This window comes from Phaenicophaeus curvirostris, chromosome 26 (genome assembly GCF_032191515.1).
Source record: "Phaenicophaeus curvirostris isolate KB17595 chromosome 26, BPBGC_Pcur_1.0, whole genome shotgun sequence".
In the NCBI taxonomy this organism is placed as follows: Eukaryota; Metazoa; Chordata; class Aves; order Cuculiformes; family Cuculidae; genus Phaenicophaeus; species Phaenicophaeus curvirostris.
This window is the reverse complement of record NC_091417.1, coordinates 3535827-3561826: the sequence shown is the minus strand read 5'-3', so window position 1 is coordinate 3561826 and position 26000 is coordinate 3535827. Positions and strand designations below refer to the sequence as shown.

General features: G+C 47.8%; 1 protein-coding gene across 7 annotated transcripts; it reads left to right on the top strand.

Annotated features, from left to right (window-relative positions):
• Window positions 1–501: 501 nt before the first annotated feature.
• On the top strand, window positions 502–24091 carry HOXB3 (homeobox B3). Of its 7 annotated transcripts, none has more exons than XM_069876839.1 (4): window positions 502–520; window positions 14534–14593; window positions 20118–20671; window positions 21721–24091. In XM_069876839.1, the coding sequence occupies exons 3-4, from the start codon at window positions 20236–20238 to the stop codon at window positions 22485–22487; spliced, it is 1203 nt and encodes a 400-aa protein (XP_069732940.1). In that variant the 5' UTR covers window positions 502–520; window positions 14534–14593; window positions 20118–20235; the 3' UTR covers window positions 22488–24091. The 7 variants fall into 7 exon arrangements, with proteins under 7 accessions (XP_069732940.1, XP_069732941.1, XP_069732939.1 ...); XM_069876840.1 differs by lacking the exon at window positions 502–520 and adding an exon at window positions 4167–4513; XM_069876838.1 differs by lacking the exon at window positions 502–520 and adding an exon at window positions 9286–9335.
• Window positions 24092–26000: the final 1909 nt, after the last annotated feature.

Here is a 26000-nt window from a genome sequence, read left to right as displayed (position 1 = left end):
CTTCTAAGAATGGCAAAAAAATCGTTCTTTAAAAAAAAAAAATAAAAAAATAAAAAAAAGAGCATATGCTTCCAGGAATGTGGGGTCTATAGAGGCAAATCAAAGCTGGAAAGTATGAATAGAATAGAAGGGGCAGAAGAGAAGATTTCTATAGGACCTAAAAGTTCACAGCCATTATAAGCAGACAGAAGCCAAGAAAAATGTGAGAATTATACAGAAAATCATTAATCACTTCTTTTCTTTAAATACTTATCCTTTTCCCATTGTTATTCAACAGCAAATCTCCGCAGACCGTCTGTTGGGAAAAAAGCACCCGGAGTCCTTCAGGAATCTGCAGGGGAAATAATAATATTGATAATAAAATCTGGATCGTAAAGGTGAAAGCTTTATTTTTGGGGGAAGAGAAACAATTCCAAAAACTAACCCCAAGCCACCCCCCTCCCCCCAGAACTCTCTCACTTTGGAAGAAACCACCCAAACCATGAGGGGCGCTGGAAAAAAGGATGTGGGAGCGAACCAGGTAACGGAGCTGCTCTCTTGGCATGAATTTCTGATGGGTTTATCGCCTCCTTTCGAGAGAAAGCTGGGGAAGGCAAAGGGAAAAAGCTAAAAAAAAAAAAAGGGAAAAAGCTAACAAAAAAAATAGGCAGAAAGAAAAACAACACGTGAATTCTGTGCGAGGTTTTCCTTCTTGTTTTCTCGTTTTATTGTGAGCGAGGGGAGCTGGCAGAGAAAGTTTTGCGGCCGGGGGACTTGTGAGAGGGTTTTATGGGTTTTATTCCTCTTCGGTTTTGGGGTTGTGAGTGTTTCGGGGCTCGGCCCTGCGGAGCTTTGGTGCGGGGGGGAGATTATCCTCCCGAGGGCCTTCTTAAAAGTCTATTTTTTCTATTTTAATTCTATTCTGTTCTATTTATTTGCTTATTTATCTATTTTATTCCGAGTAAAAACATCCCCCTGCCTGGTTTGGGGAGGGAGGGGACAGAGCGTGGGGGTCCCAGGGTGTGGATATTGTGGGATGCGGGTTTCCTGGGGGTGCGGAGGTCCCGGGGTGAGGAGATCGGAGGGTGCGGGGGTACCGGGATGAGGATACTGTGGGATGCGGGGGTCCCGGGATGAGGATACTGTGGGATGCGGGGGTCCCAGGATGAGGATCCTGTGGGATGCGGGGATCCTGGGGGTGCGGATGTCCCTGGGTGAGGAGATCGTAGGATGCGGGTATCCTCTGGGTGCGGGTGTCCCGGGATGAGGATATTGAGGGATGCGGGTGTCCTGGGGGTGCGGGTGTCCCGGGATGAGGATATTGAGGGATGCGGGTGTCCTGGGGGTGCGGGTGTCCCTGGGTGAGGAGGTCGTGGGATGCGGGTGTCCCGGGATGAGGATATTGTGGGATGCGGGTGTCCTGGAGATGCGGGGGTCTCGGGATGAGGGTGTCTCAGAGAAACAGGGATCCTGGGGATGTCAGTGTCCCAGGATACTGGCCGTGCGGGTCCTCCCGGGGTTCCAGCCCCGTCCCGGGATGCGGTGGGGAAGGAAAAAGAGTGAAAATTCGGGAGACAAAGTCCAGCGGCTGGCAAGCCTGGATCGGGGCGGGGTAGAGTTCACGCAGGGGACACTTTTTCTAGGCGATTAGCTGCGTATCGCGGCCGGGACTGACCTCGCAAACCCCTTGACCTCTCCGGGGTTGGACATTGTGCTGGGCCCGCAGCTCAGAAAAACTCCGCGTGTGCGGAGCCCGCGGCCCTCACCGCGGTCTCGGGGCGCAGAAAGGGGGAGCCGGCTCCGGGAGGGAAAGGTGGGGGAAGAAAGGAGTGGAGAAAGGGCTTAGGAGTGGGGTTATTTCTGCTTTTTCTCGGTTTAATCGTTCTGTTTCCGACCCCGGACCCGGCAGAAGTTTTCCCCTCTTTTTTTTTTTTTTTTTTCTCGGTGTTTGCTCGTTTGTTTGCTGCTTTGTTTAAAAAAATAGAGAAAAAGAGAGGAGAGAGGGGGCTCCGCGGCCGTTTGGTTTGTAGGGGAGGCTGTTTGCTGTTCGCTTGACAAAAATAATTCGAGGGAAAACGACCCCGGCCCTGGCCCGAAGGACAAAGCCCCCAACCCGCCGCTTCCCTCGTCCCGCAGCTCATCTCGCCTCTTATTTTCAGAAATTCCTTTGTTTCCGAGAGTCCCTCTCCATCCTCGCCCCCCCTCCTCCCCCTGTACCTCCTCCCACTTCGCCCCTGCCCTCAAAAGCCTCTCTGTGCCCAGCTGCCCGCGCGGAGAGCCGCGGAGAGGCGCGGAGGGGTGCGGGGGATCCCAGCGGGTAGGGGAGGGACCTTTCCTGGGGACCCCCGAGCTGGGATCTCCATCCCAAGCCCCCCAGGCCGGGATGCTGAACCCCTTTGTTTCCTCTTGATCCCCAAACTGGTCCAAAAAAAAGATTATTGAGCGAGAAAAATGGCATAAACCAACCCCTCTGAGGCGTAGCGACTGGAGAGAAGGGCATGAAGGAAGGAAAAATAAATATATATGTATCTATCTATATATAAATGCGTAGATATGAGGCGGGGGGGGTGTCTGCCTGGTCTAGGGGCTGAGGGGGGGGTTGTGTTGCCCCCATATAGTTCTGATTCGCTTTAAAGGCGGCTCAGCTGGGCGAGCGGGTAGGGATTTTCTCAGCCCCGGTGACAGATTTATGATCCGCAATAAGAACGGCGTGTTTAAATCCGTAAATCAATCTGGCTTTCTCACTATATAAACGTTCATTTTTATCTTTGAGAAAGAAAACGGCTTTGATCGCGGCACCTCGGAGGCGAAGCCGCTGGTTACGGCCGCGTTTCCGACCCTTTGAACTGGGAGCTTTAAAAAAAAAACCAAAATAACAAAAAAAAAAGCCAATATGAGCACTTCTTTTGCGTGAAACAAACCCAAAAATACCAGTAGAGGTGAAGGAGGGGAGTATCTGCCCCGTTTGCTGCCTGGAATAGCTCTGATCCTCCCCACCTCTCGCCTTTTTTTTTTTTTTTTTATATTTATTTACCCATTCCCAGGGACACTTGGGTTTATGACTTAAAAAAAAAAAAAAAAGAAGTGGTTGTGTGAAGCGAAAGTTGTGGCTTCTGAATTGCCATAAAAAGCCTCCCCCCGCCGAGCTGCCTCCCTCCTGTGCCCCCCCCCCAGCCCTGGGAGCCTCTTTTAATCGTCTTTTCTCCCCCCTCCACACCTTGAGCAAACGCCTCTCCAGCCCCACAAGGGCTCCCACTCGATAAAATCGATTCAGAAATAATCGAGGGCCCTTTCCTTCCCCCTAACCCCCTCCCCTCCCGCTATCAGACCGCTGGGTTCAGATTTAAGGGGAAAAAAACTCGCTTTTAGGCTTTTTTAAATTTATTTTTTTACGTTTAATACGAGCTCCCTCCAGGCTTTGCCCGTGGAAAGGGTGGATTCCGGTCTCAGTGTAGCCGAGATGGGGGGTTAGGGATGCTGAGGAGTGGGGTGAAGCTCTTCCAGGGCTCTTCCAGAGCCTTTCCCGGCGCCTCCTTTGTTGCTGAGGCTTTTTTTATTTTTTTTTTTCGGGATCCCTGTACTTGGCAGCGCTCCTCCGAGCCAAAATCTGATTTTTTTATTTATTTATTTTTTTTAATGCAACAAATCCTGGCCAAACAATAACAGCAGAGGAGAGAAAAGGCCTGGAACCGAGGCGAAGGGAGGGCTGAGCTCTTTAAAAGCAGGAATATAAATATTTTCAGCTGGGTTGGACTCTAGAACAATTGTGCTGTTCAGCAAGAGGCTGTAATGAGAATGTCAGTGTGGAGAGGAAAAGGGAAAAGGGAAAGGGGAAAAGGGGAAAAGGAAAAGGGAAAAAAGGGAAAAGGGAAAAAAGGGAAAAGGGAAAAAAGGGAAAAGGGAAAAAAGGGAAAAAAGGGAAAAGGGAAAAAAGGGAAAAGGGAAAAAAGGGAAAAGGGAAAAAGAAAAAGCAAACCAACAAGATGTGGTTTAGCTGAACCAAAGTCTCCAAGAGCCAATCTGTGGGAAATATTTAGGGAAAGATTTGAACGTTTCCTGCTCCATGAGGGAGAGAGGAGGGGGAAATAAACCAAAAATCGTGCCTTTTCGTGGAGAAGGTGATTGGAAGGGGGTGTCCCCTGCACGTCCCCATCCCAGGCTGCTTCTTGCAGTTGGAAACTTCTTTAAAAAAAAAAACCCTGTTCCGGTGGAAGGTCACAGTGGTCCTTTGAGTATGGAACGGAGAGACCCCCTTCCCCCCTTCCCCATCACGTGATTCATTAAATAATTAATGCAGAGGTTGCAGAATAGATATGTATTCGTCAGGAAAATCGCAGACATGGTCTCCCTGTGTCTGACGTGAAATTCAACTGTCCTTTAAAAAACAAGCCTATAGCTGGGGGAAAAAAAAAAAAAAAAGAGAGAGAAAGAAAGAGCGAGAGGGAGAGAGAGAGAAAAAGGGGGAGAGGAGGAGAGGAGTCTGCAATAAAACAATTCTCAGGACCCACGAAGCCACGCCGAGGGCTGGATTATTGTAAGTAGCAGGGGCTTCCCAATTCCTAGCGTGTGTCTATATGTCCATGTAAATTTATTGTTTGTTATTAATGTTATTGTCGTAAAATGTGACAAATCGCCGTCTCCATTTCCTCCCATTCCTCTTCTCGTGTGTTTATACCCATCGAGGCATTTCATTGATATTTTTAGGAATATTCCTCTCCCCCTCTCTCTCTCTCCTCACAACCTCCTTTCTTTTTTTTTTTTTTTTTTCCTTCCCCCCTTTCTTGATTTATTACAATAAACATGTCAGCAGCAGCGCGGCTGCCATTGTGTGTGTGTTTGGGAGAGAGTTGTGCTGTTTATAGCCGTGTCCAAGATAAATCATTTCGCGAGCGAAAATGATGTGCAAGCGATGATATTTTAGAGCGAGGATCTCTCTCTCTTTACCCCACTCCCTGGAGTTGATTATTTCAGGCGATTTACAGTAATAGATCAGCAGCTAATATGAAAGCTCTGTAGCTGGGGGTCTTAAATTACAGCATCTGTGATTACCAATTAAGGAGAGATTTGTATAAATTTGGTAAACCGGGAACGCCTCGCTGGCATATAAACCGAGGGAAGGAGCGCGACCTTCATACAAAAATTACAGCTCGGAGTCCTGCGTTGTTTCTCACCGATAACTCATTATTTTTTCTCAGCTCCCTCTCCCCGTTCCCCTGCAGGACTCCTCGCTGGAGAACAGGACAGGTTGCTTTAGGGAAGCAAGATCTGGAGATGCTCGACTTTAAATCAGATAGAGAAATCGGACTTACAATGAAAAAATTAAAAAAAAAATTTAAAAAATTTAAAAATTAAAAAAAATAAAAAAAGAAAGAGATTAGAAAGAGATTGAGGCAGGGAGGCTGGAAGGTCGCTGCCTCTAAGAGGCTCGACACTGGTCCCAGGCAGCAAGGGGGGGTTTGCCCATCAAACCCAGAACAAAGGGGATCTGCGGGAACTGGGGCGCTGCCCAGGGACCCCGGCAGAGGAGGGTTGTCCCTGTCACCCCTGACAACGGCAGAACAGGGGAATAAACCCATCGCGGGTCTTTGGTTTGTGCTTCTCTAGCAGGAGGATAACTTTGCGTGGCTAATCTCTGAGTTGGATGGAGAGAGAGACAGAGGATAACGATGTGATGATGAAAGTTGGAGAAGATGCTCTAAGGGATGTCTTTCTATTTAGGAATCTGGGCCTGTTATTTACCACATTTCTGAGGAGAAATAGCTCTGAAATAGGCTTAAAATACAGCAGAACCTGGCTGGCGACTATTATTTTTGGTGGTTCTTATGGAAAATTATAGCGGAGTTGTAACAGGGAAAACTCTTTCGAGGCGCTGAGGGAGAAGGAGCTGAAGATGTGGGGACGCGTGTCCCAAACGGGGACACCGCTACCTGCTTTAATATCAGCGCGGGGAGAGCATCCTCCGCGGAAAACCGGAGTCAGGCGCTGCCCTCCCCTCCCAGCTCCAAACTGGACCAAATTGGTCCTAAGCGGGAGCGTTGAAAGGGCGAGAGGAAGTGCGAGATGGCGTTTTAAAATATTTTACAAGCTCCAACATGCGAGGAGTCAATAAAACTGACAACAGGAGCAAAGATTAAATGTTCACACCGGATTCTCGGATGAAAATTCACCGCTTTTACACACCCCCCCTCCTTCCCTTTTCCTCCCCTCTGCTCGCCAGCCAAGCCTCACACCGCGGATATTTAACCCTGTCTGCCAATGTAAACCTTTACGTAGCAAAATTAGAGAAACTCAGCGACTTTCATTAAATATTAAGGGAGATCCAGGGACGGGGACGGTGCCAGAAATACAGCATCGCTCTCTGTCAAGCCGCGTATTAATTTAACTTGTCGGCTTCAAATAGATGCAGACCCCCTCCTCTCTTTCCTCCTTATCCCCCTCCTCCCTTTATTTTATTCTGTGGTATTTTGGTTTGTTGTATTGTTTTGGGTTTGTGGTTTGGTTTTTTTTTTCTTTTTTTTTTATTTTTCTGTTGGTTTCGGATGCTGAACGTGAGAAATTTGCACTTGGAGGGGGTGGGGGGGCTGCGGGGACCCAGCCCGCAGTCTCCGCCCCGGGTAGCATCCTCCTTTAAATCAATACCGGGGCTTTATTTATCTCCCCGGTCCAGACGCCTTTTGTGCGAGTGTCGTCCTTTAATAATCAGTTGTCAGGAGGAGATGGGATGGCCGAGGGCTGCAGGGTCGCTCTGGTCGAGCCTTGGTGCTGGGGACACTGCCCCCCACCCCAGGACACTGAGAGGGGACCCCATGCCTGGGGAGGGGGCTCCGGATTCGGAATGTGACCCTGGATAGGAGCCTCAGACCCCGATTAAGAGGCTCAGAGGCAGAATAGAAGCTCAGCTCCGGGATAACAGCTTCACAGCTCCCTTAGAAGACCCAGATCTAGGAGGGCATCGCTTAACAGAGACCCCAATACTCGTGAGAAGAGCCTCAAACCTTGGAGAGGGCTCCAGAGCCTCAAACCTTGGAGAGGGCTCCAGACTAAAGAGGGGACACCAGACACAGAGGGGTCCCCAGACCCAGGATGGGAGCCGGGCCAGGCAGGGAAAGGCTTGGGTGATGCAAAACTTCCCTCCTTGTAGAATCCGAGGCTGGGAAGGCACCACGGTTACCCTCTGATCACCGCCTCGGATTCTTCTCCTGCCTCAGATCCTCAGGGCTCTGCTCCCCCAACCCGTGTCAACAAAATCCTCCCCCACAAAATCCAAGTTCCTCCCCAAAATCCAAGTTTCTGCGGTTAGCGGTGACCCAGAGAAAGGGCTTCGTTGCGGCCAGAGCTGGGAAGGGAAGCCCGGAGCAGAAGCCTTTGCCCCGCGCATCCTCCGCGCATCCTCCGCGCATCCCCGCTGCTCCCCACAGCCTCTTCCCAGCCCGACAGCGTCTCTTCTTTCCCAGAGCCGCTAAAAATAATAATTCCTTACCAGTTTTAAGCTGTATTTCTTTAAGAACTCGATGATTTTTTTTTTTTTTCGAGAAACCAGCTGTTATACCCTTAGCGTTACAAACGGCAGAACGCGCAGGAGGAGAGAATAAACTATTTCAGGTGCTCGAGCAAGCGCTATTTCATTAATTGCTGTGCAAAATGCCTTTTCCCTTGCTCATCACCTCGTCAGAAGCTCCTGAGCCACGAATCTGTGTTTATCCCAGCGCATCCCCAAAGAAATCTCCCTCCCTTCCCCTCTTGGCTAGAGAGTCCCAATCTTTTCCCAAAGAGGAAGCTATTAACGTTGTAAATATGAGTCAACAGCACCTTAATTCATAATTTATTGCAGGCGGTAGGAGTTGTTTAAGATCAAAGCATCGCGGAGGGCGCGGAGAGCAGGGAGCGGAGCCATAAAGGAGGAGAAAACGCGGAAACCTGCGGCTTAAGCGCGGAGAGGCGCGGAGCTACGCGGTTCCAGGGCGGGCAGGACGTGGCAGCGGCTTCTCCATCACTTTTTTCTTCCCCTAGAAGGGCCTTCAGGCAGCGTTTGCCTTGCCTGGTCCCTAAAACCCCCCGTCCCGGTCACCTCTCCTGGCTGAGACCTGGAGAGAAACCAAATCGTGGGGGCTCGGGGCTGGGGTCGCTGCTTCATTTTCATAATTAGAAGGACCACGAGTCACAGGCAGACGGGACAAAAGGAAAGAGCTCGCTCCCTTTCCAGTTAAATAGGCAAAAGTTTGGAAACGGTGACGATTTTCTTTGGAGCTTTCTCCTTTTTATTTATTTTTTTTTTACTCGCGGAGAGAGGGGAGAGAAAAGGGGAGACGAAAGAACTAAAAGGCAAACCCCACATTTCAACACTTCCCTGCGCGTAACCATCCAATTTGGAAAGGAAGGCGATAAATCAGAGGCGATGGTGGAGATTTGACTCTTTTATTGTTATTATTATTTTTAGAGAAGATAGGAGGGGAGGGGTTAAGGAGAAATCCCCACTCGTTGCTGCTTCGTCTCCTTTTGATGTCCGACTCCAAGCGAAATATATCAGTGTTTTATTGGCAGCGGTATCTTAGGGGTCAGGAGAGAAGCCTGAAAAACTGCGGGTCAAATTCTCTCCGAGGATATCCTGGGGAAATCAAGAGGGAATGGGAATCCGCAGCCTCTGGGGCTGGGGGGTATTTATCCGGGGCTACTGGAAAGGATGGGGGCAGGAAAAAAGTAAGAAACCCGATGGATTTTGCTTAACTTTCATTCCCCCCTCCGCTTCTTTCTCTCTCTCTTTCCTTCTTCCTTTCGTTCCTTCGTTTTTTCCCCTTTCCCCAGACATATGGAATCGATTTTGATTCCTGACATTGAAGGCTGGCCAATTCCTACTGGCTCTAAAAACCAGAATCCATTTGGTTCCCTTCTCTCCAGCTCCCCTTGTCACTCAGTATTAGAACAGTCTTGCAACATTTTTAAGTCTTTATAAAGAGAAACAGCTTTCCAGAGGGATACCAAGGATTCAGGAGCGGGGGGAGGATCTGAGGGGCTCTTTTTTTCTTAAAGAAAAGAGGAATATGCTCCCCCCACACCTCGCCCCCTCCTCTCGATATCTCTCTGCGAAGGGGGCCGCATCCCTGCAATATTTTAAGCTGTTTTAGAAGAGTTTCTCTTTTTTTCTCCACGTCAAGTCCGTTCTGTGTGAACCGAGCAAGTCCAAAAAAATCAAAGCATCTTTGAAGGGTGGGGGGAAATATCCAAACCGTCCAGGAAAGCTGTCAGCAAGATCCACCGGGGTGCAATAGGGTAGCTTCTCCTCCTTAATTTTTCCTGCTCCAGTTGGGAATTCGGCTTCGCTCCTTCTTCTTGCAGCCCTGGGTCGGACGGTACCACAGGTAAGAAGTTAAATAAATCAAAGAGTGATGCAGCTCTGCCTTTCCTGCCTTCTCAGCTCCGGCGCTGGGAGCTGGGAGGTGTAATTAATTAATTAATTGCTCCGAAAGCTCTAATAGGCTTCTCCCCCGCTCACCGCGAAGCGTAGCTGCTTTTCTTCTGCTAAGAAAAGAAGAGGGAGCAGGATCGGGGAAGCTGAAAATGAGCAAAAAAACCGATCTCGCAGGGTCCATAACCGAGACCGGCAGCTAAATCGTTTCTTTCCAAGGGCGTGTTCACCCACAAAGTTTGTCTGGGACACATTTGTTAAAGGTTTAGCACCTCTCTCTCTCTCGTTTGAAAAGGAAACTACAAAAGCCCATTGGAAAAGCGATGTGTTAAATTGAAGAATGTATGTGGTGGTGATTTATGGCCCTACAAAGTTTTTTTGTTTACGTGAAGCAGACCCTAATTACAAGGGCTTCTAAAAAAAAATAAAAAAAGGAAAGAAAAAGATTTCCCAAGCTCTGTATGTCCAGAGAGGGTTTTCCCTCCCCAGGTCTGCGTGTAGTGGCCAGATGTGACTAAAAAACATCTGTTTAATTGAGCTGCTTTTCCTTTTAGCTGCCAGTGCATCTCACCCAAATGGGTAAGACCGAAACTCTTCAACATTTGGCATTAAAGCGTTGCCTATCGTGGAGATCTGAGCCTGGAAATATAATTTTTTTAAAGGGTTCAAGGTTTGTTTGGGTTTGCGGAAGGGAAGCCCTCGAGAATGGGTCATTTCTCTCAAACGCAGTTGCTGGGATTGCAAAGGAGGGCGAGACTTGGCGAGGGAATATCGGATGTGTTCTTTTCTACATATTTGTTATTAATTTCTGGCTCCAAAAAAAAACAACCCACCCCCTCACCCGCCTCCCCCGTGAGCGCACAAAGTGTATTTTAAGAGCGAGACAGGAAAATCTTTTGTACGGAGGAAAAGAAACCCACCAAGAAATCGAATTAAACCTGCAAAGTTTTTCTAAATATATATATATTTGCGCTCTCTGTTCTCCTTGGGCTCCTTTCTCTTGGAGAGAGAAAATAACTCAGTTCTCAGGACAAGCTGCCAGTTCTAAAAATGTCCTCATACATTGTGAAACTGGAAAAGTTTTGACTCAGTGTCTAATATTTCCCGAGGCGAACTAGGATATTGGCAGAGAACAGGAGCTCGGATACACAAGCGTCTTTTTTTTTTTGTCTTTTTTTTTTTTTCTTTCTGAAAATTGCTTTGCATTAAATTTCCTCAGCTTCAGAATTATCTTTACTCGCCTCCAGCTAAACTCGAAATTTTTTTACCAAGCGCTTGATATGTTAGCGAATGAAATCTGAGAAGAAACCGCAGGGCCTAAGTGGCCCTAATTTAATTGATTTTATCATAAATCATCAACTTCATGAAGCACCAAAGTTTTCATTGAAGTAAATTGATATTAATGGACACTTTCTGCCATGTAACCCTATAGATCTATACGTTGGTGGTGCTCCCGCTTCTACAATTTTTTTTTTTTTTTGGGACAGGAGAGATTTTAGGGGCGGGAGGTTTTTTCCCTACCCTTCTACTTTCCGTTTCTCCCCCCCCTCCCTAAAAATCGACTTTATTTCCAGCGTGGGGGATGAGATCTCAGCTCCTCTTTGTGGCACCGCAGCAGCGGGTAAATCCAAGGGCACCGAAATAAGGTTTTTGGGGATGGATAAGCTCCGAACAGATGGGTTATTTCGGTTTATCCCCCTAGGCAGGTTATTCCCTCTTCCCAGGGCTGTGGTGGGTGTAGAAATAGCTTCGCTCTGAAAAACCCACGTGTGTTGCCGGCTCTTTGCTCGCCTCCCTCTTAAAAAAAAAGATTTAAAACCCCCGCTTCCACCTCCAGCTCTTCTGCTGCGTTTAACGTTGCTGTTCACAAAGCTTTGCCGCCTAATTAAAAATTAACTAAGAGCCGGGATGGGTGGGAACCTTCTGATACGGGGATGAGGGTGAGGGACCGGGGATCCCGGGTTCACGGAGGATGCGGGGATCCCGGGCTCAGAGAGGATGCGGGGACCCCGGGTTCAAGGAGGATGCGGGGATCCCGGGCTCAGGGAGGATGCGGGGCTCGCTGGGAGACTCCAGACGAGAAATATTCAGTGTAAACCTCCCAAAAACCAGAGAAGTATCATTCCTTGACCGCTTCTTTCTCCCCCTCCTGAGACTCCATCCTCAGGAATGATCTTTATGAAGGATCAGAAGGAAGCAGGTAACATGGAAATAATTTCTCCTCCCAGGTCCCTTCTCCCCCATGCCCAGCTCCTTCTCCAGCGCCGGCCGGGTCCTGGATTCAGGCGAGTATCCCTGCAAAACAAAATAATCGAATTCCTTCCTTTTTCTCACAGAAACTGTAGCGTGGGTGCCTGGTCCTGCCGGGAGGCGAAGGGTAGTGGGAGAAAAGCTTTGAATCCTCATTTTCTCCCTTCCTCTCTCTCTCTTTTCTGCCTTTTTTTTTTTTTTTTCTTGTGAGAAGGAGGAGGGTTGGGGTTAAAAATGGGAAGAGGCTGGACGTGAGCGTAGGAAGCAGAGGGGCGAGGAGCCCATCCCCGGGGCCTCTGGGCGCTGCCCCTCCGGAGGGCAAGCAGGGAACCCCCTCTCCTTTTTCCCCCACTCCCCAAACCAGTAATTTTTTCTCTTCATTTCCATCTTCTTTGCCACCTGGCTGAACGCTGAGGCTCTGGGAGCGGTGGCTGCTGCGGTCGCTTTCCTCTTGGTGTTTGTTCGTCTCGTCCGCATATTGTAAAAGGGAAAAAAAATAAAAAAAACCACAACAACAAAAAAAAAACTCCCCAGAAAACCAGCCCAGAGCGCCCCAAAGGCCAGAGCAGCCCCAACAGCGGCGGGAGGGAGCGAGGGGCATCGTCAGCCCATCAAGTTTTGGGGAATTTGCTGATGGGGGAATTAGTGAGGTTGGAGCTGGGAACCGGACATTTCCCGATTCTCTATAAAATGAGCAAAAGGTTGACGTGTCCCAGTCACGTGAGCGCATAATTCAAGCTATTATTTTGGCGTTTGGAAGAGGGGGAGGGAAGAAAAAAAGTGGAGATGGTGTGATTCCCAGCCCGTCTCCGGTAGCTGTGCCCAAAAATAGCTCCTTGTAGCCCGCTGATACGGCAAATACGGTCTCCTCTCACCCCACGCACCCCCATATCCCCTCCCCACCTCTCCCAGCCGCACCTCACCCCCAATTCTGGGGCCAGGAGATGCTTTTGGAGGCCAGGGATGCAGGATGATGAGGGTGTCGGGAGCCCCACAGCCCGTCCAGGATCCTGGGAGTTCTGTGCCCTCCTGGTTGTTGTTTGTGTTATTTGTATTTTTGGAGGCGATTCCAAAGCGCTTCCGCCGGTTGATCATTAACCTGGTGAGTTATTGCTCTTCTAAGCAAAGGTCAGGGGAAGAAAAAGGTCTAATCCGTCAAGGCAAAGCCACTGCTCGCTCAGTTTCATTTTGATTTCTTATCCGAGCTGGCTTCTGTTTGGGGTTTCAGGAGGTCCCGGACCCTCCATAAGTCTCCTCTCCTCCTCCCAGTGCTCCCCTCCCTCGGGCTCTCTCTGCAAACTCCTTCTTTTTAGATAAAAACCTGGCTTGGGTGGCTGTGGGTGAACCGCAAAACATTATAACCCAACATAGAGCAAAAAAACCCAACCCTAAATCAAAACAAAGAACACCCAGGGTAGGTTTTGTGTGTGTGAGGGGAACGACTCGCTCACTTCTGTCCATACTGGAGAGGGAATAAATGAGAAACAAAGAAAAAAACCAACAACCCCCTCTCCCCTAAGTGCTGGAGTCGTTATTTCTGCTCAGCTTGTTTTCGGTTGTTTGTTTTTTTCTCTTTTCTTTTTTTTTTTTTTTTTTTTTCCCACTCCTCCTGCATCCACTCAAAATAAACGCGATTTTCCTTCTTTTCTCCACCTCCTCTCGGGCTGCCCCCTTCTCCTCTTCCTCCCAGCTCAGTGTGGGAGGAACTTGCTGAGGCTCAACCCGCGTTTGCTGAGCTCACGGTGCAGAAAGAAGAGGGGGGGAGGATATTTTCTTCTATTTTTTTCCCCCCTCCTCTCTACAAACCTCGGTGTGCGCTCTACAGAGGGGACTGAAAAGCCCCAGTTAAGGCTGTGATGTAAGTGGAATATTGCCAGGAGTGTGTATGAAAGTGTGCGAGCGTGTAATAATAATAATACTAATAAAAAATCCAGCCACAGGCCGCCGACTGGAGAAGGTCAGGAAGCATCCGCGGGTGATTTATGGACTCGGAGATGTTGTCACAAGCAGAGTAGGGGTGCGAGGGGAACATTTTTATTTGAGATTAATAACATCAACATACAGAACGGAAACAGGATTATTAAAGCGACGGAATGTTTCCCAAAACGAAAATATTTTTAAATGAGATTGCTTTTTCTTGCTCCTCTCCTTTCTCCCTCCGTGCCGAAGCTGCGGTGATAAATCTCGGCGTGGCTTTCAAAATGTTTACGGCTCGATACCGTTAATTCTGATACCAAATCACTGCTGTGTGAATGGTGTCCTCGTGCACTATAAAGCATCTCTGTCCTCTCCCTCCTTCGTGGGCGACCACATTGGAGAAACACGAGAAAAACACATTCTGAACCCTTAAGGTTGAGGAAAACGGCCTCCTATATTCCCTACTCTTATCCCATTGTTGAACCCCGAGCTAATTAACCGCATGTATCTAATCTCTTAAACGCATTTAATTCTGAATTTGCCACCAGAATCTAACCAAACCCCTTCCCAATATGAATATATTTAATTACACTCAGAGTTCTCCACCAGTCGTAGACAAATAACTCATGGTAGACACCAAACTATTTCCATCACGAACTCCAAAACAGGGGAAGCGTTTCCCTTGCTGGGGGGGTTCCACGGGGTAAAGTGGAAGGAAAAGCCGGGGAGACAGGGGATTGCATCAGATTTATAGAAATCAACCTGGTGTCCTCCCCCCTCGATGAGAATATTTGGTTCCCAATGAACCCGGTGCGATCCCTGGTTGCTCGGATGGAAGAGAATCTCAGAGGAGATGCGGGGGCTTTTGTTCATTAGAGCCCATCTCCCCACCGTCCCCACCCCAAGGTTTCTCTCTGTGATGAATCCACGCTTTTCTGACCGAAGTTTCATACTTTTTTTTTTCCCCTTTCCCCCCCTCCCCAGTTCTCCTTTCTCAAAGTTCGCCGCTGCCTCGTGTTTGCTGGACCAGCCACCCGAGAACTGGTGAGTTTTGCTGGGTATCCTACCTGATCCCCTGTCTGTCCGTGTCTCCCTGTCTCCCTCAGCCTCATTCCTTCTCTAAAATCACCCAACGCGACTTTTTTTCTTTTCTCCCTCCCCTCCTCCAACCCCAGAACGAGCTCAGTATTTTCATTTTGCTACCGCCTTGTCTCTAAACTTTGTGATTTATGGCCCTAACTTTTGAGGGAATGTTTTAAATGGGAGATATTTCCTGCCCTGCCTTTGAAGGGGAACCCAGTCGGACTCCAACATTTGCTGCTGATTTCGTGACGAGCGCGAGGTAGTTACATTTTAAAGAAAAATAAGCCGCAACCAGAGCCAAGATGGCAACACACAGGGAGCCTAAAAAATCTACTTACGGGAGCTCAACGTGCAACGAGCTTCTTAGTAGGGATGTTTTTTTGCCTGCCAGTTAAGGTTAAAACAAAATTTAGCCCCTCAGAGGAGTTACTTGCAGGATTCGAGGTGCTTCTGTTGCCTAGGTACCCCAAAACAGTCATGTTCAGAAACCTAGAGAGTACTTCACCTACAGAGAAGTCTTTAAAATTCACTCCGCGATAGTTTTTTTTTTTTTCCTCTTTCCTTCCCTGGGATTTCAACGCCGGGGGCTCCAAAAATAGCAACTATCCTGTAGCAGAAGATTTATGGCGCAGCAGTTCATAAAAAGTCAGATGGGGGGTAAAAAAACAATAAAAAAAAAAAAAAGAAATGGAAACAGTGGTGTCCCCTGGTCGAAACCCTCACGTCTGGGACCTGAGCGCTGCAGCCAGAACAATAGCTGGAAACACCGTAATCCTAGAGTTTATCCATCACCTAGAAAACCTTGGCTGTAAAACACAGAGCGAGTCCTCTCAAAAGTTAAATGGTGACTTGGACCCCCTTATTTTTCTTGCCAGAGTTACCAGCCCAGAGGTGCCCGCACACACACAAAAAGGGCTCTGGGAACCCTTGGATGGCTCCTACCTTCCCAGCGAATCCCAGAGCCTTTGTATTCCCTCTTTTTCTCGCTTTTCTCAACGCAAATTTCCCCCCCTCGTCAGCACTTTAACCCACAAGAGCGAGCGCCAGAATTAAAGGAGGGGAGAGAGAATTGCGACGGGGAAACAAAAGTAGCACTTAAAAAAAAAAAAAAAAAGAAGAAAAAAAAGAAAAAAAAGAAAAAAAAGAAAAAAAAGAAAAAAAAAAAGAAAAAAAAAGTGCAGACACCTCCATTCCTTCCTCCCACTCGCCAGCCCCCTCCTCGTCACCGACTTTTCCCCAACACGCATCTTGGAGAGTTTCTGGGAGCATAAATCTCCCGTGGCGACAGCAGCAGCGCCTCGCACAGCAATAACGGTGTTATTAATAATAGCGATAATAATCAGCTTTATTGCTCGGCCCCGCGCTGCCTCGGCCTCCCCTGGGGGTGCTTTGAGCCCTGAACTCCCCCCTCTCGGACCCCAAATCGCCTCCTCGACCACAGGAGCCCCCAGAGTCCGGGATGCGCAAACTTTAACGCTGAAGTTCCGCGGGGCTGCGGAGTTGAATCAACACAAGGGACCCCCCCATCACCTCTCCGCTCTTATCCCCCGGCAAATACGGGGGGGGGGGGGCTCCCTGACCCCCCTCTCGGCCCCAGAAAAGGGGGGTTCGGGGTGGGGGGGGCGCTGTGCTGGGAGCCGCAGGGCCGGGGGAGGGAGGCAGCGGCTGTTGAAAGCGCCTCGATCGCCGCCGCGGAGCAGGGAGGGGGGGGACACACACACTCTATGACTATGTTGCAACGGTTTATTAGCATAAATTGACACCTAATTGTTAAACACGTGAATCAAAGGCGAGCTTTGCTCTCTTTCCTCCTAGGCCTCTGTCCACCACGTCTGCAATTAGCATAATTTTTCACTAGTGACGCTGTTCGGCAGACTCGCCCGGCAATCCCGACTAAATCTTTATTTTTTTTAAACACCCCCCTCCGCTTTATTCCCCCCCCCACAACTCGCCCACCCCCCGTAGCCTGGATTCTTTTCGTTATTATTTTAATCCCAGCCAAGCATCGCATAGCTAAAAGGGGGTGGGGGGGGGCTGGTGTGGTTGTTGTGTTCAGCTTTTCTTTCTTTTTTTTTTTTTTTTTCCCCTTCTCCTTTCCCTTCTTCCCCTTTGCCGTTGTAAAGCAGAGGCCATTGTTATCAGTGAGCAGCGCGTACCAGTCTATAGGGCAACCACAACCTCAGGGTTTGGCCATTCAAAGCCCTCTGCACATCTTGGAAGCTGGAAAGCATCTTGATTTTTTTTTTTTTTTTTTTTTTCCCCTAAACGGAGACAGAGAGACAATTTGAGCGGCCGTAACCGAAAGCTCCACTGGCTCAGCCCCCTCCCCCTCTGTTTTGGCTGGGTTTTTTTATACATATCCACATGCATATGCTGGATTTTTTTTCCTCTGTCTCGTATATTTTCAAGGAAGGGGGGTCACTCCTTGCTTATTGATTGCGTGGATGCTGGAGGTGAAAATATATTATGTCTGCCTGTGCTTTGCTCGTCAGAGACTAAGGTAAGCCGGACTCAAATAGGCTATCACTTTGTGAATGGCGGAGTATATGTCCCAATGATTTATGACCATATGACTCCAATCTCGGTTCAAGAAGAGTTCACAAGCTTTAAGCTTCCCTTCCACGCAGAGAGACTCTTTTGCAGCCCTCATCCAGGGCCCTTTCTCCTTCCCCCCCCCCCCCTTCTCCCCCTTCTTTACAACTGGGGAGTTCTGGTTGGGGTGAATCTCGCTTGTTGGGGGGAGGGAAGAGGGAAATTTTAGGAATGTGTCTCTATTTTCCAGGCGTATCCACCGCAAGGCTGGGATTTGAGCCCTTCGCGAGCAGCCGACCTATTGTTAAGGGCACGTTTAGAATATTTATTATTAATAATAATTTAAATTAAAAGAGGCTCTCTCCCCGTTTTCGCCGGCGGTGGGAAATGTACCTGGGGGGCAGGGGGAGGGGAAAGGCGCTGCTCTTCTTCATAAACACAGGTTGTGAATTTAGGATTTCCAACATGGAGGGGATGGCTTTGCAGGAGGACACCTCTGCCTTCCTTTTCTTTTATCTTTTTCCTTCAGCCGTCTGCTTTTTCCTGAGCAGCCCTCTCCCAGCAGCTCCTCTCCTCTCGCCCCTTCCCACGTTTTTATTTGTTTTTAATTTATTTTTTTGTTTGTTTCCCCCCAAATGTCTCTAAATCCTCGCCCTCAAAAGTTGCAGCAAAGAGTTGGTGGATAAATGTTACCGCTCGCAAAGTGAAACTTGGAGCGGATCCCGCCCGGGTTTAATTGGAACGGGAGATAATGGAATATTTATTATTCTGCCTGAGATTCTTTTTTTTTTTTAAAAAAAAAAAAAAACACAAACCAAAACAATTCCTTGGAGTAAATAATTAGGATTGCGGCCGTCCCCGGCGAAGATAAATGAGCAGCATTTGTGAGGCGCTGGGAGACAAGGTACAAAGCAAATTTGCTGTGGAAGTCACAAGCGAGCGAGCTTTTGGGCGAAGGGGGTTGTAAATTTATTTTATAGACATTTAAGCAACGAAAAAAAAAAAATCTCGCTGTTATTTTGAGCTGAGCCTCTGCCCTCGGTTCTGGTTTGGGTTGGGTTTGTGAGGGTTTTTTTATTCCTATAGATAGGAAGGCCTTGGAGAAATTCCCACCTCTGTTCTCGCAGATATTTTCAGCAAACCTATTCATAATACCGGCGCTGCTGTTTGTTAATTAATTCACAGCTTCTCGGCTCGGGTAGCAGAGTGGACTTTTTAATAAGACATATTTATCATGGCGAGGCAAGCAAATGAGGATCACTCTCAGCAAGGATATCATCCTCTCCGCAGACAATAATCCATCTCCGTGGAAGATACCGTACAGATTTGGGAATGCATAAAGGATTTTAATCAGTGTAAAAAAAGCAAAGCAGTCCCTTCGCAGGCTGTGTTAGGAGTGTACGGTGGTTTCGAATGACATGACATAAGAACACAGCAGTCAGGGATGGGGAAAAAAAGATGTTATTTATTGTCGAGCTGCGGCTTCTGTGAAACCCAGGTACTTACAAATATATCGCATTAGGCTTTATCTCCACAGAGTTTATTTTATTTTATTTTAGGGAATGAAAGAGCCCAGATAAAATTAAATATACAAGAGGTACAATTAAATATACAATGGATATCAATTTCCAAACAAAATGCACAGTGGCTCCTTGCAAACTCTGAGCTGCAGGGTGAAGTCTCTGCCTTTTAAAATACGTCTGCTGCCTAATTGATCCTCACACATCAGTGTTTTCAGGTCGAGATAGCTTTCCTATTTCTAAGGGTATTTCTACTCTGTCTTTGTGGTAGAGAAAGTTTATGCTTTGAGAGAAGAGAGGGGAAGAAAGAGATAAAAGAAAATAAAAAGACCAGAGAGAGGAAGTAAAGAAGGAAAGGTTAATTCTGTAGTTTGAAGCTTTGGACTGGGTTTTCAGAGTTTTTGAGCTTGGATTGACAGAGGGAGGAACGATGAAATATCAAAGGGGTAGAAAGTTAGGAGCAAATGGCCTGGTGACATGTTTGTTTTCCAAGAAAAAAAAAACCAACAGCAATTAAACAGATTTTAGGATCCCATCTTGCCAATGGCAGTTCCAGATACAGAACCAGTGAGTACAAAACAGTGCTGCGAGGAAAGGGAGTGTTTTCTAAATACAACCTGTGCTGCCAGAGAGAGAGAGACTAACAAACAGGCCAAAGGAAGCACATTCTTGAATCCATGCCCCTGCTTAAATCTGCTTAAAATATTTGCACTGAATTCCAAAGACATTGTGAGTCCCTGTGCAAACAGCAAACCCAGCCAACTGTGTCAGGACACCGTTACCTGGATAAAGCATATTAACTGGGCGCTGTTTTCAGTTCAAAAACAAATATACCGGGCAGATGCCCTACAGTAAACTTAGCAGACTTTTTAATTTCTGATGGTATAAGGTCTCGCTGGTGTTTGTGTGTATGAATGGCTGATTTGAATAGGTCAGGGGTAAGAAAGCGAGCCTTCATTCCTTTCATGCTTGTAGCTAGCAATTATCCACTCTGTGTTCTTATATTTACATTAATGTGAGTTATCTGGGTGCACACAAGATGCCCATGTCTACAAATACACATTTATGTGGAGGCGCATGCGTGTGTATATATGTACCCAGATAAATATAGAAGGAAATAGACCTGTGCAGATGAAACCACGTGTACTTGTAGAGCGTGCGTGTACTTAGACAACCTGGGTGCTGTCTTCTAAGGCAAAAAAAAAAGGTGCAAACAACCAACCGACGAGGAAAACTCCCCCCCAAAATGTGCTCGGCGCTTTTGCACTGTAACATTTGTTGAGCCTCCTTTGGCTGCGCGCAGGATAAAAATCTGCTCAAAGCATCTGTTCGCCCTGTTCTGCGGGACCCTATTCATGTCATGGGCCTTTCAGGCCCCAAGATGGATTCATAGGCCGGGTACTATTATTGTGTGTTTTCTCCTAACCTTTCAGGTCAGCTTCCAACAGACAGCTGGAAACGGCCTGTCACGTGGCCTTGGGGTGCCAATGTTCTGCCATAGGGGTGTCAAGACCCTGGTAGCCGGAAAAATCATTTTAGGGAGCCCCAGAGATGCAGAAGACAACGTACTACGACAGCTCCACGCTCTTTGGGGGTTACTCCTATGGGAGTGCCAATGGGTTCGGCTACGAGGGTCCCCAGCAGCCCTTCCAGCCGGCCTCTCACGTGGAGAACGACTACCAGCGGTCCGCCTGCTCCCTCCAGTCTCTTGGCAACACAACCCCGCACACAAAAAGTAAAGACCTGAACGGGAGCTGCATGCGTCCAAGTTTGCCCCAGGAGCACCATCCGCCTCCCCCCGTCTCGCCGCCCCCGAACCCCGTCACCAACAGCACCAGTAGCAACAGCAATAACCAGTCGGGGAGTGGTAAAAGTGCCCCCAGCAAAGCCAACCTCAGCGCAAATGCCAGTCTCACCAAGCAGATTTTCCCCTGGATGAAAGAATCAAGGCAAAACTCCAAACAGAAAAACAGCTCCCCTAGCACAGGTACACTGCTCTGCTTTTGTAACGCTCCGCTTTCCTAAACGGCCACTGGCCTGAGTGGTCTTTTTTAGGAGGGTGGGGAGAGGATCCAGCGAGGATCGTGGTGCTGGATGTGATTCCAAGACTTCAAGCCACATGCCCTGGCCGGGCTGCGTGAGCCTTGGTCCATCCTGCAGCACTGACTGTGCACACTTGGTTTATTTTATATTTGTCTGGAGCACCACAGGGAAAGGTAGCCGGGCGGTTGTACCCAGCTGACATCTGACTGTGGGGAAGCAGATACACGAAAATGTACACCCACTGCTCCACCTCACAGTGCTAAAGCAGAGTGCTTGTTCTCTTCCCACCTCCCTGCCTCCAGGCACAGCAGTAAACATGGTGCTCCCTGAGCGTATGTGTGCGTATACAGAGCATATGCATGAAAACAAGGATGCTCTTAGATGCATACGCGCGCATCACTAATGCGATCAAGAAAAAAAAAATATCAGAGCAGAAATATCACTGTTCTGACAAAGATATTCATGCAAAACTTGCTGCACGTCCTTCACTCTAATAATATATAATAATATAATTTATCTATTAAATACACATTTATATCATAAAAAGGTAGGCACAAATGTGATGCAGAGCTTAGCGGTGTAAATATTTGTGTTAAACAAGTACAAAACACACAAAGTGTGTGTGTGTGGATTCGTACGTTGGCGAACAAACTACCTCCCAACACTGAGCTGTGTTAGTGTTAATTGGCTTTGCAGCGACTGCCCCCCTGCCAAATATTATTTTCTCAAAATTATCTGTTGGAAATAATCGACTCCTGAATAAATGGCCCTGGAATCCTTTTCTACATGACATGATCAAATTTTCATAAACCAGGGGCAGCTTTGGAGAACAGAACTCTTAATAAATGACATGATTATGGAGTGCAGGCTAATGTAAAGGGGTGAGGGAAAGAGGGGGGGTTGAACTCTTGTGCCTGTTCCAGGATTTATTAAGAAACGATGCATTCAATTTCTGCATGTAAGTAATTATCTTTTATTTCATTTCACGGACAGCAGAAACCTGCAGTGGTGAGAAAAGCCCTCCAGGCTCCTCGGCCTCCAAGAGAGCCCGCACAGCCTACACCAGCGCTCAGCTGGTGGAGCTGGAGAAGGAATTCCACTTCAACCGCTACCTGTGCAGGCCCCGGCGCGTGGAGATGGCCAACCTGCTGAACCTCAGCGAGAGGCAGATCAAGATCTGGTTCCAGAACAGGAGGATGAAGTATAAGAAAGATCAGAAGTCAAAAGGCATGGGGTCCTCCTCTGGAGGCCCTTCCCCGACTGGCAGCCCGCCCCAGCCCATGCAATCCTCTGCTGGATTTATGAACGCCTTGCACACCATGAGCAGTAACTATGATGCTCCCTCACCGCCTTCCTTCAATAAGCCCCACCAAAATGCCTATACCATGTCAACTAACTACCAAAACCCCATCAAAGGCTGCCCTTCCCAACAGAAATACGCCAACACCGCCCCTGAGTACGACCCCCACGTCTTACAAGGGAACGGGGTGGCCTACGGGACTCCCAGTATGCAGGGAAGCCCCGTCTATGTTGGAGGTAACTATGTGGATTCTATGCCCACCTCTGGCCCGTCCCTCTACGGCCTCAACCACCTGCCGCATCACCAGGCCACCAACATGGACTACAACGGGCCTCCGCAGATGCCCCCGAGCCAGCACCACGGACCATGCGAGACCCACCCCACCTACACAGACCTTACCACGCACCACGCTTCTTCTCAGGGCAGAATCCAAGAGGCGCCCAAGCTGACCCACCTGTGATAGGAAGCAGGGACGGGCTCAAGTGAAGCAGATGGGACCTCACCATGGGGCGTGGGAGAGGGGAAGAGGGCAGGATTGGCTTCAGGAACATTTGTGTTGAGCTGTTTTCTTTTTTTTTTCTTTGACAGGGCAATTTCTACCAGGCTGCTGTGCTGGCTCTCATTATTTCTGGGTTTTATTTGGCACAATTTCCAACCACTTCAGTATCTACTGCCAAGAGCAGCTCTCTCTCTGAAGAGTTGTACCCCCTGTGTTTCAACACAAATGCTTCTGAAATGGGTCTGGGGTAGTTCTGTGGGAATATAGTAGATTTTTATCAGCATCATCCTTCCTTTCCAAACCAAGTATGGATCATCATGGATAAATCTTGGACACTGGAAAGGAGAATAGTCAGCCAGCCAAGTCTTACACTTGGTGTTCCTGCATCTACGTGAGCATGCACGTGTGTGTGCATCTACAATCGAAAGAGATTCGCAAGGAAACTACCCTCCTCTCCAGGTCCTTCTCAAGAGGAACCTCATGCTTTTCTTTCCAGCCCACAGAGGAAGGGTGGCCTTTTTTGATGAGGAACTTCCCACCTGTCCCCACATAAACTACAAATATACATACCTGCCAACACGGTGGATTCATATTCTTCCTCTCCAGCCCCACCTCCCCTCTCAGAAACAATAATAATGATTAACAAAAATTAGAATAAGAGAGGTCTAAGAATTGTGAAAGGTTTGGGAAACAAGTTTTTCAAATGCTTAAGCCCCTGCCAAGAACGACAGCAGCCCAAAGAGAGGAAGAAAGAGTTGACAGGTCTGAATATTTTCCCACCTTTGCCTCTGATGACGTGAAGTCTCTATTCGATGACGCCAGGGTTTTTTGTTTTGGGGGTATTTTTCTTAGGGTTCGTTAACAGAAAAGCAATCTTAAGACTTAGAAGTCCTACACTTCTTTCCTCCTCTTCTCTTGACCTTACGTGAAAACAGGGTATATTTGAACAAACGGAATGTCCTCCAATCGAAGCAGAAGTGAATGGATCTCTAGTATTTGCTAATGCTTTCTTGTCTGGACATCTTTGTTGCACTTAGAGTTTACATATAATGGGTATAAAAACAACTTTGAAGGGTGTTCGTCCAACTCAGTCGAGACGCCCTTCAATAGGTGTGTGTTCTGGTGAACATTCATATATATTTATTGGTTATAGCCAGTTTAAAATATTTTCCTTTTTTGTATTATTTATCCCCAATATTATGTATTTATATGAGGAGAAAAAAAAGAATCAAATTGTACTTTTTTAGTATTTACTTGTTATAAAGGACATTGTGTTTCCTTGTCATTGTACAACAAGCATATTTTAGTTATTGTAATTTAGGAAGACCAGTAGTTTTATGTTACCTTCGTACTTATGAATAATGTAATTAGTTCTACTGGAGGCATGAGAGCAGAACCAGACTGTAATTGTATAGTCCTGAATTAGAACTCTAGCGAATCCCTCCCTCCCACCTCACTCCTCCTCTTTGGGGAGCTTTCTTTGTTCTTACAGTAGTTATTTTATTTCCTCGCTTAAGAGTTGTCTGTTGAACAATTCTTGAATAAACTTTCTGTTATCAATTTTACCTTGTCCGATCAGTCGGATTGAGAAGCAAAAATAACTAATTAGGGACTGAAAACAGAGGAGAGGAGGCAGGGAAGGGGCCCCTCGAAGAGTCCAGGCAGCCGCGTTCCCCTCTGCGCCCCCGGTTTGGGGTGAAACCGCGGGGATTCGGGTGCGGAGAGGCCCCGCCACCCCCTGCGCGGCTCCTGCGCGGCTCCTGCGCGGTTCCTGCGCGGCCCGGCCCGCGGCCACAAAGGCGTCACGTGGCGCAGGAGCCGCGCTGCCATTGGGCTGGGAATGAAAACAAAGGAAAAGGATTAATCACCAAAAAAAAAAAAAAAAAAAAAGGAAAAAGGGCCCAGAGTTTCCATGCGGGGACATAAGAAATGAAATTCCTTATTGTAATTAATTATTATTAAAATGCACACGCCTACACTCGCACTACACACACATGTGCAAACCCCTGCAGCCCCTCAGAACAACACAAGCATCTTAAATCGTTATTTAATATTTATTAAAATATTTATTAAAAATCCACTGCCAAACGTTGTGTTGGGAGCGCAAGCAGGAGGGAGAACGACCCTTCACCAGCAGCAAAAGCAGATGGGATAACACGGTGAATAATTCACCTTTTATGCTCCAAAGCTCTAAGAAAACTTAAAGACTTGATAAAAGGATAAAAGTTTTCGGGTTCTGGAAAGGGGGTGAAGTGCTGCCCAGGCTCTGAGCACTTCGCTGGGTGATGGAGAGGGGACAGGAGAGGAGATTTCGACCTCTGCCCGGAGAAAAGGGTGGAAAGGCTGGAAAAGGCACCGAAAAGAAGAGCTGGGCTGTAGGAACAACGGGTGTGTGAGCGTATCCGTGTTTCCACACCAGGTGTGCTCAGCCAGGGGCAGCCAGGGGCTCCTGGAACACCCACACGTATAAAACAGCCGAGCAGAGAAAGCTTTATATGAGAAATAATCTTGTGCTTCTTTCCATCCCTGATCTCTCTTCATAAATGGAGTTCCACGTTAATAATCACAACCTTCGCACAACAATAAATGATGTTGCAGCAGAGACAGGGCTTGTTTTTCTCCCAGGACCAGGCTGGGCGATGCTCATCCATGCAGATTCGGCGATGCTGGAATTTAGAAGCATAAAAATCGTGTGAGCTCGGGCTCGGCTGGGGTTTGTGTCAGGGATCCCCAGGATCTGCTTAAAATCGGGAAGGAGAAGGCAATTCCGAGGCTCGGAGAGTGGCTCCTCTCTCCCTCAGCTCTTCACATCCACGGTTTGACTCCATCAAAGAGGCAGGCCTGGGTTTATCTTATTTATCGCATTTCTCGTTCCCTAACGCTGTGCATTTATTGGCACAAAGCGGTGCCTCTCCCCTGGCGTGGGGACATTTCTTTCCTTCTGCCTCCGCCTGGTGCGTGGGAAAAATACCTCTTTCCCTAAGAGGTTCTTTTTTTTCTTTCTTCTTTTTCCCTTTATTTTTTTTCTTTCTTCTTTTTCCCTTTATTTTTTTTCTTTCTTCTTTTTTTCCTTTTTTTTTTTTGTAACTTCAGCGTCAGCAAAATCACCCAGGAGCGTTGGGAAAGGCTGAGAAGGGTTTCCTTTTGCATCCCAAACTCTTCCACTGTATCCCAGCCCCCCAGAGAACGCCTCCGTCCCTCAAGGAGCAGGGAGGAACCCGACATGCCTAAAACTCCGCTATAACCCAAACAAGCAAGAAATGATGCGAAACTCAACTACTCAGTTTTACATCAGTCGTAATAAGCCGAGACTGGGTGGATTTATTACAATTTCGATAAGCACGTTCGCAGAAATGAACTATTTAGGGAAGTTCTCCCTTCAATCGAGCTTTTTCTTTCTGTTGTAAATTTTTCATTTCCTTCTCTCCTTCGCTAAGGCTGCAGCTGTAGATTTATTCTGGTCCTCAGGACCCC

Excerpts from the sequence above, each read along its gene's own strand:
- HOXB3 (XM_069876839.1), top strand. The coding sequence starts at position 20,236 with ATGCAGAAGACAACGTACTACGACAGCTCCACGCTCTTTGGGGGTTAC. Across the intron at positions 20,672-21,720 it reads AAACAGCTCCCCTAGCACAG|CAGAAACCTGCAGTGGTGAG; the intron begins GTACACTGCTCT and ends TTTCACGGACAG.